Source organism: Anticarsia gemmatalis, chromosome 5 (assembly GCF_050436995.1).
Source record: "Anticarsia gemmatalis isolate Benzon Research Colony breed Stoneville strain chromosome 5, ilAntGemm2 primary, whole genome shotgun sequence".
In the NCBI taxonomy this organism is placed as follows: Eukaryota; Metazoa; Arthropoda; class Insecta; order Lepidoptera; family Erebidae; genus Anticarsia; species Anticarsia gemmatalis.
The window spans coordinates 3,996,080-4,008,330 of NC_134749.1; the positions used below are offsets into that span (position 1 = coordinate 3,996,080).

Here is a 12,251-nt window from a genome sequence, read left to right on the forward strand (position 1 = left end):
CGCCACCGCGCCCGCGAGTCAACGTGAATGAGCACTTAATCTTAGATATATACTCAAAATCTTTTCAATTATTCATCGGCATTGAGCATCAAAAATCCATCCAAACATATTTTTATAATATACCCAACCCGCACTTGGCCAGCTTGGTAGACTTAAGGTCTAACCCCTGCCTCGTTTGGGAGGAGACCGTTGCTCAGCAGTAGCACAGTAAGGAGTTAAATTTATACGTACATATTTGTAAAATAATGTCAAGTTTTTACCGTACATGTTTAATTCTTCACATATCGTAGCAGAACGAACTATTTACTAGCAACCACGAGTCGTAATACGACATTGTCATTTTGTTCCGTAGAGTGGTGCGAGCTCATCGCACGTTGGAGCTCGACGGCTGTCACGCTAGTCACTTGAACAATAAGCATAATATGTGTTGAATAGCCGAGAACTGTATTACTAGCTTTTATTTTACTCTACATTTCTGATTTTATACTATCGTCTATCTGCGGTCGGTGTGTAGAAAGATCTTCGATGATAAAAATCATCGTGTTTTAATTGAGTTGAGAGAATCGATTTGACCCGAATAAGTGTAGTTGTTTAGGCGTATCAAACTTGCATATTTTAAAATATTTAAAAAAATGGGGATTTGTAAAAAATAAGGTATTTTTTTAGTATTATTAAAGAAAGAAATGTAAGAAATAAGAAGTACGGTTGAAAAGCGAGAATACCATAAAAAATAAGAAACATGCACTTCAAATATTATTTCCAAAAATGTCAAAAAGTTATTGTAATTGATAAATTTTATGAGTACAAAATAACCAAACAGATTTTTATCAACTCATAGTTATATAAACCGATACAAATTCACTGCTTTTTCTCAATGATTCCAAGAATTGAAAACAAGTTAACATTTTATTATTTCAATAACTCTTCGGTAAACTTAATAGGTATGTCATTTCTGTCAACACGTTCCTAGAAAGTACTCATATTTAAAATAAACAAGTACACGTCTTCGACATACAGACTTGCAGTTCAATTTCCGACTGAATTTACTATTTCATTCGCGTTTTCAAAACATTCCGGGCCTATGAATGATGGCCTTTAAATGTTTCGACTTTTCATAGGAAAAGTTCATTTCTTGAAGGGGTTGAGAGAAATGTAGTTGACATTCTTGTAATAAGGTTATTTCGGTTCGTGACTGTTTGTATTATTGAATAACCTCGTGATGTTTGAGTTGGTTTTGAGTACAGCGCATAACTAATTTTTAAACTATTATTTTTTAATGATTAATTTTATTGGATAAACTTGATCAGGAAAACAATATTTTAAACATATTTTATTGATTGAAATCGATTTGATTCTTTTAATAAAAAAATATAATATCAAAACCATAACCCTCACTCGTTTGGTAGGAAACCCTTAGCAGTGAGACAATCAGAGGTTTTTTAAAAGCAAATCATATTATTACACTCCCTGTTATTTTTTACCCTTTACTGTCCCATTGCTGGGTTAGAGTCTGCTCTTAAACAAAAGTGAGGTTAGGCATTGAGTCCACCACGCTGGCCAAGTGCCGGTTGGGGACTTAGCATGAATTGTTATTGTCTGCTAAGTAGTATACAAGGTAAATTAAAATATTAATATTAAAAAACCCCTCTCACAATTACGCTAGTGTCATAAACAGGGTCGTTATGGTTCAGTGTGACGTTTCTGTTCACGTTCATAACTAGCCGTTGTAATGAGCTCCGAGATAAGTTTCATACACAACGGTTTATCACCGACAGTAAACCTTTCTAAATTAATCTGCACCTCGTATAATAGTTTTTATTACGTGAATAAAGAAGGAAGGAATCATGAAAGGTGATATACGCTGGATTGCTGTGTGTGACTAAAGTATGAAAAGTAGGAAAGTAATTTCATTGACGAGGAATTTTCAGTAGATAATACGATTTGGATTCAAAGCATAACCCCGTCCTTATTACGGGAAGGGACACTTGCCTAGCAGTGGGACAATAATGGGTTAATATTAACTTATGAATACATTTTTGTAATGACTGAATGAGTAACTATTAGACATAATTATATACATAACTTGAAGCCTTTTATATCCAAAGTTGCAGAGGACGAAAGAGAGAGAGAGAGAGGCATTAGTGAGAGTGAGTATTTTTAAATCACATTGTAGTTTATGAAAATAAATAAAGTGTTGAAATGTGTTTGCGACGGACAGACAGACAAAGCTAACATTAAACATAATAAAATTGTCATGCCTTTAGTTTGAAATGATACATAAAATGATATTTAGACTGCCTCCGTGGCGCAGTGGTTTAGGTCACCACGCCAACACTACTGCGTCGGGAGGTCGTGGGTTCGATTCCCACACGGAGCAATTATTTGTGCGATCCACAAATAATTGTTTCGGGTCTGGTTGTGCTTTGTGCCCGTTGTTTGTATGTTTGTAAAAGTCCCCGCGACACAAGAGCAATTCTTAGTGCGGGAGTTGTCTTTTTTTTTTTAAAAAAATAAAAAATATTAAATATTTTTTCTAAAAGTTATGAAATATTCGCAGGATTAAATACACATTCGGTTGGATGATTTAGAGTGGGCCCAGATTTTCGGATTACAGAAAAGGTTGAATGAGACCTTACCTTTATAATCTACTTAGAATAATCCGTTTTTACCATCGAATTGGCAAAGTATGAAAATAAAAATTCGTTTGGTAAGCCCAAAAAATAAATTGGCATGCATAATAAAATAAATTTAACGAGTATATTATCAAAAGAGATTTAAAAGACAGTTATTTTTCAAAGCTGCGTAACCTGATTTAATTTTATTTGGTACCGATAAATTTATGTTATTATTTAACATTTTTGGAAGAACTTTCAACAAAAAAGTTTCCATATTATTTCGTTAACCTTAAACTACGTTACACATCATCAACTGCACAACAAAAGCCCATAAATTCGTCTACGACCAGCACACAATATTAATACATGCAATTTTGAAAACACATTTAATTTCTTCAATTATTTATTAATCATTGAAGAAATTAAACTTTAAACTTTTTATACTATCGCGACCTGTAGGTACACATAGTGAAATTTTAAGGTACAATACCTTCTTACTTGTTACCCGACATTTCAATTAACTTACGTCGATCTTGGTGCTAAAAGCAATTTAAAATGTATTATAACTGACTACTTACCCGCCGCTAGTCAAAGTTCTCCTCCTGGATTTAGGCCGAAGTTTCACATCACAGTCATAAACGAACACCAAAATTTAAAGTAAGTATCAAAATCATATGCCGTACTTATACTATGATGTGTGATGAAGGAGCAAGGATATTCAATTAGGAGACAGGTTCTACTGTGGAGTGTCATTCAACGTAAACGGAGTTAAGGTATGTACACATTTGCCCTTTTACTTGTAACATTCTTAAGAAGTTTTGATGGTGTTTGACGAAATGCTTACTGGGAGTAAACGTTTATTTGGATGTTTATGTATTTGTTCAATCAAGTGGTACGCAAATTTATTCGAATTTTGTATTTTTTTTTAAAGTGTATAACCTCCCTCGGAACTCGAATTTTGATAAATAGTGATAAATGAATGTGCACCTGTGGTTAAATATTTAGAATAATACACACTTTTTCACAAGCATTAATGGATACTGTGTTTTTATTGTCAAGTATTCAATTGTCGGACATCGCCACGCACGAGACAAACTAGTGCTCAAAAAGGGAGTGACCTTAAAATATACGGCTCTTTCAAAGTAGGTTTTACGATTTCCTCGTGAATCCATTACTCAGTTGCGGTTTAAATGTATTTCTGTGTGAGGAAAGTTTAGGAGGACATTAAATGGTTCAAGTAAAAGTAAGTAGAAATGACCTGAAATAAGCAAAGTTTAAATAGATTCTTATATATTATTTCTCTTTGAATCAATTTGTTACTGCCCTAAAGTAATATTCAAAGCTATTTTGTTAGATTTGATAGTATTGGCAATGTTAAACAGGTTGCGCAGCTCAACTAACGAGGTGTAAAACATAAGTATGTTTATTTTACTATTATAAATAATAAAATATTTATAAAATTAAGGGTGTTTAATCTTTTATATGTATATCATTGCTTAATATGCAGCATTTTTTTATTCTCTTGGATCTCTAATGATTAATAAAAAATATGATACAAATAACTAAAATTTTAAATCAAAATTATGTCCCTACTTCCTCTATCTATCTATAAATATTGTAAGCAAAGCATATTTATTTGAAGCTACATCAGTTGCGCCAGTCATCAATATTCAATCTCATCAAACGTAAGACGAGCGACAACAATATCCATACATCTCAACACAAACGATTTTCATATATCTCAGTCGACTGCGCAAACAATGACAAAGTTCCAACTACATATTACTCTATATAATCAATGGGGTATATAACCAGGAAAGGCACAAAGAGGCCTTAATATAAACCGCAAAATGTAAGGGTCGTGATATATCTGCGAATATATAACCAGTATATATGTATATATATGTATGTGTGATATATATCATGAAACTGACGACATCTTAGCACGGGGTCTGAAATAGAGGTCGAGGAAAATTGAGTTAGCTTTGTCTCCCTTTGTATAAGTTAGCTTTTCGAAATAATGTTTTCGAAATATGAATAATGTAACATGTGTGACGTTTTGACAACACGTGGTGCATTGGGCAAATGTATATTTCTAGACTATTACCACAAACCTTCCAAAATATTATTGTAAGTTCTCTAATTCCATACCTACTCAGTTCCTATACCATTTGATAGTATGGTGTTTAAATTTATATATTCATTGATTTACACATTTATCACCATTAACGTTTGTAACGGAAAAATAAGCACCTTTTGTCTAAAGCATAACTATTTCGATCTGAAATTACTTTTTTTTCGCATCTCTGTCGCAAAGTACCAAAGTATCCCAGTATGTTATAATATTGAACCAACATTCGCACCAAATAATGGTTTCAGACAAAGGCCATTCAAAGTCCCATTTTCCAAGCAATTCTAATGAAAATAAACTCAACACAATATCAATAAAAAATAACGTGTGTAAATATTTATTTCAATATTGCGAAAAAAATTCGCGCGAAAATTATTTTCGTAAGCAAATTCACGAATACGATTTGTTTAGCCTTTGACACAGCAAACACTTCGTGTCGAGCATGCCAGAGATTTATTTGTTACAAGATCGAAATGTTATCTAGCGCGTATTCAATTATATGTGTGTTACAAAGAAAACATATTTGTTTTTTACCCAAACCGCTGTAGTATGTGGATTTATCTGATTGCGTGTTTGACACGTACACAAAACCGAAAGGCTGTTAGAATAGAGCGAATAATACAGTTGGCGCAATATTTTTTGTCTCTCTATTTGCGATTACACTTAGCCAGGTCTCGCCGAACTCGGTTCAATCATGTTTTTTTCTTTTATTTATTAAAACTTTGCGTATAAATGAATATTACTATGTTCTTGCGCGATCGATTCTGTGTTAACATTATTGCTAAAAAGAAGTCATGGTTCTATTGGGATTGTTACTTGATGATATCGAGATTATATTTTTGATGATAAAATGATATCGTCATTGTTACTATAATACAGTGGTTTTTAGCCGTGAATCTAGCCGTTAGCGTAATAATCGCGTATGAATACGGCGCGATACCGCAGTGATATCTGGATACACCTTAAACACGTTTCTCTGCTTTTAAATTATTGTATAGTAGCTTAGAGTCAATTAATTTTAGTTTGGCGTCAGTATTTAATGCTAACTATAATAGCGCCAGTTAATGGTATAAGTACTGATTATTGGTCACCCATCATGTGCCTAACCTAATAACGTTGCCTAACCTTTTTCACCATTTTTCAGTCGGCGCTTAGTAACAGTCTTGAGGATCCTAACCACGTTTTTTGTTGTAATCGTGAGAAAACTTGAAACAATAAAGTCGGACCGGAATAAGCGTGGCATGCGCGGGACGAATACCAATGTACATCTTAGGGACCTAGAAGTTTCTGTTTAAAGTTCTAGTACAATTGTGAAACGAAAATGAACGTGACCTTCACCGTGTGTGAAAATTGTTCTCACCTACCGGTATACCCTAGCATAAAATCCGCATTGGTAGCAAAACCTAGTTTACTTAATCACTACGTAGTACAAAGTGAACTCGCTTCCCGCCGTCTGTCCCTATGTCTATATGCATGTATGCTTATATCTTTAAAACTACGCAACTGATTTTGATGCGGTTTTTTTAATAGATAGGGAGATTCAAGAGAAAGTTTTATGTGTAATAGTTGTAAAGGTTTTTATTTTTAAATAACTGTTTTAACCTGGTGAAGCTAGCCAGTAAATATGTAAGTATCAATCCTTGCCGTCATACTAATCTAAAAGTTTGTACATAATAACTGTTTTTAACTGACTTAAGTTTCCACGTTGTGTCGACCACGATTTGAAACTGACTGTCAGCTCTCAACAGCGGGTTGTATAGTAATTGACAAGTAATCGAAAATATATTCTATCTAATTCCTGTTTCAATCGTTTATCGCCAAGCTTTTAACGCCTATAACGGCTGCAGTGAGAACTATTTTTAAAATATGATTTAAATGTTAAGCTCAATACTCGATAGTACCTACTATCGAAAATCGCGCTACTGTTGTACAGCCTACATTGTTAAATGTCATAGCTATAACAAGCTGCCAATATCGTTATAGCCGGTTGCGACTGATTATAACTCAACAAAATCCCTAGTGTCAAAACGTCAGTGAAACAGTAGACAGTCGTGCGGTTTTGATATATTACGATGACGTCACGTTTAGAATAATTAGAATATCACCTCGCATTTAGACGTGAGCTTGATTTATTGTACTGTGAATAAGCTTACGATTGATATGACTTTCCAACCGAAACATCTATCGAAATTAACTAATGCCATCAAAAACATTCTGTAAAAACCTCAAGTCTCGCCGTAAAAAGTTGTGAGATCTATATAATACCAAGTCGATTAATCTATTTAGTCTCTACTTAAAGGACCTTCTGTCTTAAGTTATTACGTATGTTATTATCATGCCAATTCAAAAAAAAAATACCTTTAAAACAAATAGACCGACCTGGCCATCGCATGATTTAATTATTAGTATGTATCACACTACACAGCACGACGAGAAGTTAATGCTCCTGAAATGTTAATGGCGAATTTGTGTTTTCTTGCGATGACCAAGTCGATCTATTTGTTTTAAAGGTATTTTTTTTTTAAATTGGCATGATAATAACATACGTAATAACTTAAGACAGAAGGTCCTTTAAGTAGAGACTAAATAGATTAATCGACTTGGTATTATATAGATCTCACAACTTTTTACGGCGAGACTTGAGGTTTTTACAGAATGTTTTTGATGGCATCTCACTTCTTTTTGTAGAGCGAACATAAGTCCAATTTGTATGGAAAGACGTTTTTTTTTCATAATTCAACATATTTTCCTATGGGAATGTTGTTCAGTTTCATGGGCTAAACACCCTTACCCACCCTATACCCCCTCCCGTTATGCCTCATATAGTAGGTACCTATTTACACCTATTTATTTTATTTTCTACAGTAATAATAATTCATTAACTGCAAATGTAACCTTGTAATCTTATACATTTATATGGGATTACAAAGTTATTGTTGCAGTTGGTGTATTTAGAAAACTGGACCGAAATTAGAAAATATTACATTTTTCCCATGATTAAGACACTAAACCCTATTTGTATTCTAAATTTTAAGCTTCTAAGTCTGCTAGAAGTACCTTAGACTTTTGATGATCGGTGAGTCAGTGAGTCAGTGAATCAGTGAGTGACAAAATTCAAAATTTTAACAAGTTGTCATTCTTAAACTACTGGTTCAAATTGACTGAAATTTTAAATATACCGTGTTTATACAATGACTAATTAGTTGCTGAAAATCCAGGCTTCTTGTTTTATCCACAACGAAATTATAGGGGTGTCAAAAATAGCCCGAATCGCTTCGAGAAAAGGATGTTACGGCCGTGCCGCTTTTTTTTTGCTCGACTTGCGGGGGCACTTCCGTGCCCCCAGATAATGCCCGGTTTCTGAGGCACATTTAGCGGTAGTTTATCTATTCAAACTGTCATGTTTATGGTCAGTGTAAACGCTATTGCTAATGTAAAATATTTTTTTCAATTCGCACCAATAGTTGTTCCTGAGATAAGCGTATTTAACCAAACAAAATAAAACTCCATAATTTTATAATATTAGTATAGAAGTATAGATAAATGGAATGATTTAAGGTAGGTTATGGTAAAGCACAGTAGGGTTAATAAATATGTCAAAGTAAGAAATAAATTAAAACATTAAATAAATCACTTTATTATTCATAATTTATTTTCTCCTTTTTATAATAATTTGAAGAACACAATTTTATAATTTTCTGTTATTTCATCATTTTTTCTTTTATACCGTAGGTACTTATTACAACCATCATTATAATAACACATCAATTTACATCAAATATAACCTAGCTATGAGTAAAATTGTATATTATTATGAAATTGTAAACGGGACGACTTTATTTACGTTTTTTTTATTAAGTTCTTTTCACACAAAGTTTATTTAATTAGATTTTTTATGCACAAAAGTTAATTTTAAATTTCTAACACATTTATGACAAATTTGAAAAGTCGTTTCCAATTGAAACTTTGAAAAGACACAAGAAGAATTACACCAATTTCTATTTACGTAAAATTTAGCTTTTTATATCTATTTATGTCCTCTAAGAATTGTTTTGTGGAAACAATCTCAAAGTTTTTCATTTAATTTGTAAGAAAACAATAAATAAATAGAAGTCCCGCTAAATTTAATAAAACTTAAACACTAAGTCAAGAGAATCTGATAAATGGCTTACAAAATTGCTTTGGCACCTTTGTATTATAGAAGTAAACAGAACATTCATTTTTTGTAATAATCTAGTATTTCAATACATGTATTATTATAATATAATAAACATCAAATTATGACAGCCATATGGCTGTTGATGTTAGGACTCAACAAAAGTTTAGTTTTTTGAATTGTTCTTATTACATTATAATAATTTGAAACAACCAATAAAGACTATGATTTATACGTTAGATAACAGTGCAATATTTTTACTCTTTACATAATAATTTGAAAGCTTATCTAAAACGATTAACAGAACGAATAGATGGATAAAAACAAAGTGAACTATCAAAATAAGTTAACAAAAAATCAGTCTTTATAAATAGTTTTTAGATACAGTTTTTGAAAAATGTACTCTGACTACGAGGTTGATAATATAATAAGTGATCTAGAAAGGACCCAATTGGCACAGCTTTAATTACTCTTCTTATCAGACTATATTATATTTTCATATTTATACCTATCTACTTGGTGTCTCATTTAACAGGTCGTTTAATTATCTTTTATTTAGTATTCTCATAAAAATATACTCTTTTTGTTCCTCTATGCAATTTGTGTTTGGATCACTACAGAGTACGAGTGTCGGAAAGTGCTTTAATATAATTTCTCTACAACATCGTTTATTTAGAATTGAGCTTTCTATATTGACTTACACAAAGAGTAGAATTGAAACGACACAATGTACAATTCAAAACCTAGGTTCATTTTAGTTTAAGAGTACTTTACCACGTTTCACAATCTACAAAATATTTTTAAAATTATCTTATCATTCTCGTAATATGTTTTAGTACCCTTCACTATGTATTATACATTGATAAAATTAGAGGATCACAACTACCGAGACAGATACACCTCAAGGAGACTATGTACAATCGAATGACATTAATGTACGTATGTATATTTACAGAGCGATCTCGTAGCGGACGACAATAGCGGCCATATGTGGGATATGTCGGGCAAGATGTGTGTGGCGCGCGGGCTCGAGGCGCACGGCGCCGACGCGCGGCACGCGGCGTGCGCGCGGTGCAGCGCGGCCGGAGGGCTGGGGCGCTCATATCGCGGGCAGCAGCGGGCTCGGCGAGCGCGGCACCCGCCGCACGCTGCCGCTCCACGCCTCCCCCATCATATCCTCGTCTCCCTGCACACGCGCACTCGACATACTCTCAGCGTCACACTCCTCAACTTCCCAACTCTGAGATCGAGAGTTTGATATCGTTTACTATGAGTAGGGCAGCTAGGATAGCTCTAGGACGCCACTACCACGGAAGAGGAAACTAACGACAGAAAGTTTCGAACTCATCCTCGTCATGCATCAGCTCACAGGCAATCTTAGTCTACGACTCGCGAGGATCTAAGGAGTACACGTGCGGGACTGTGCGAGTGATTAAACCACGTATTACGGTGTCAACACTTACATATAAGAGGTAATTACCATCATCGTGTGAGGCGCAGGGGGGGCGGGCGGCGCAGGTGCGGGGGGCGCGGGGGGTGCCATCGGGGGTGGCGGCGCGGGCGGTGGCTCTGGCGATACCGCCGCCGGCGAAAATGACGATGGCGCTAGTGGCGATTGCGCTATGGAAGAACGCGAAAACGTTAGTCTTTCTAATAGATCTCACCACAGTCTCAGTGGTAATGAGAATTTCAGTTTTGTCTTGACGATATCGCCTATCAAACTCTGATAGCAGAAATCCAATCATAAATCCTCTCGGTTCCCATAATACATTCCATTCTCACTGCATAATTTATACTCACCGGCAGCGGTAAGAGCCAACACAAACTGACTCCAGTGCACGCAGCACCCGCAGCACAGTTGTAGCGCCGCACGCCGCAGCGCGCGGTGTAGTGCCATGAACAGCAGCGGATTCACCGCCGCGTGAACGTACGAGATATGTAGAGTGATTTGGAAGTACATCTAGAAGAAAAGGAAAATTATCTAGCATCGCTTATCCTGAGATAAGGATTTCAATTCTGGCTGTTAGGTTAAGTACTACGTATCTCTATTTAGTCGTATCTTTTCACTTGACCGACAAGGATGCCTCTTTTTGATACTCTCTTCAGTCTTGTACGCATTAGTCCCGCTAGTCGCTTCCTTTGGTCTGCCAATTGATCTCCATCACTGTTAACATTAACTACAAGATATCTTTGTATTGGTCCTACTTACTTCATAAGCAATATGTGACGTAAGCGCCGGGTGGTGCAGCAATGTGATGATGAAGAGTGGTCCCCAGAACAGCACGTAGGCGGCAGTAATGACCAGGAACATGCGTACTCGACGCACTCCCTCCCTCTCGACCCGCGCGAGGTAGCCTCGGAGCCGACGACCTCCCCCAAGAGGCAGGTTGGCACTGCCGGATGGACAGCACTGGCCATCAGAGAGAGTTCCATCAACAGTCTGCAGGAGAAGATATAGTTGTAAAAACTATTCTTTTAGAAAACCTTGACATCAAATTACAAGACAAATGCAATAAAATTCTAAGGTTACATAAGAGATTTCAAATCGAAAAGAGTTAAATAGAATTAAAGGAAATATTCTACAAACGTTACTGATTCTCAAAACAGCAAGTCTAAAAGGGTTTAAGAAGTGAAGAGCCTTTATAAAGATAGTCAAATACTAGGACAGTATTTCGAAAAAGATTGAATAATAGAACCATTAATAGGTTACATTAAAGATCCAGATATTACAGATTCAAAAATCTCTTTTATAAAGCAGAGGGAAAAGTTTAAGAGTAAAATGGGATAGATCCCTACAAGAACAAAAAACATAAAACAGACAAGGGGTGTGAGAGTTGAAATACTAGTGAGTACAGAGTGACTACAAGATGAGTACGATAAGCATGCATCACAGTCCTTACCCTGGGTCCGACGCTGTTGGGTAGTGAATCCATGCGCCGGTTGTCTCCTGCCATGCTGACAAGCGTGGTCACTAAACCAGCTACCCGAACTGCTTCTACGTTAGCCTGCATGCGATAAGATTTAAATTTATCGAACACTTAAATCTGAACCGCACTTTGGCAACGGCAAGCATTGAGTATGGTTTTGTTGTTAAGCAATATTGACGTTCAGCATTGCATTTCGAAAATACCGACGTCCATTTGAAGTAGGGGTGGATTCCGAAAATTTAAATCTTATTTGCGGTGTTCCGCAAGAAGTTTTGGCATGGTACCAACAAAAATTCCTCGACCGGCCAACGTAATACTAGTGTATATGCACAATATTGTACTGCGACTTGAAATTATGCGGATGACTTCGTGAGTTTCAACGAGTTCGGAGCGCACTCTAGTTTTGCGGCACTCACAGTCGT

The 12,251-nt window shown here is 35.4% G+C and overlaps 1 protein-coding gene across 8 annotated transcripts in view; it reads right to left on the minus strand.

The window, feature by feature from the left end:
- Positions 1 to 9,864: 9,864 nt before the first annotated feature.
- Positions 9,865 to 12,251, minus strand: part of LOC142972831 (uncharacterized) — a 60,214-nt gene continuing 57,827 nt past the window's right edge. For 4 of the 8 annotated variants that reach the window (XM_076114165.1, XM_076114164.1, XM_076114163.1 and 1 more), the window contains 5 exons: positions 11,803 to 11,907; positions 11,112 to 11,342; positions 10,703 to 10,862; positions 10,383 to 10,522; positions 9,865 to 10,142 (listed from right to left, as the gene is read on the minus strand). In XM_076114165.1, coding sequence (XP_075970280.1) covers positions 10,002 to 10,142; positions 10,383 to 10,522; positions 10,703 to 10,862; positions 11,112 to 11,342; positions 11,803 to 11,907 — 777 coding nt within the window. In that variant the 3' untranslated portion in view covers positions 9,865 to 10,001. Of the gene's footprint in view, positions 10,523 to 10,702; positions 10,863 to 11,111; positions 11,343 to 11,802; positions 11,908 to 12,251 lie in introns of all 8 variants that reach the window. The other 4 variants (XM_076114167.1, XM_076114166.1, XM_076114168.1 and 1 more) reach the window with 4 other exon arrangements.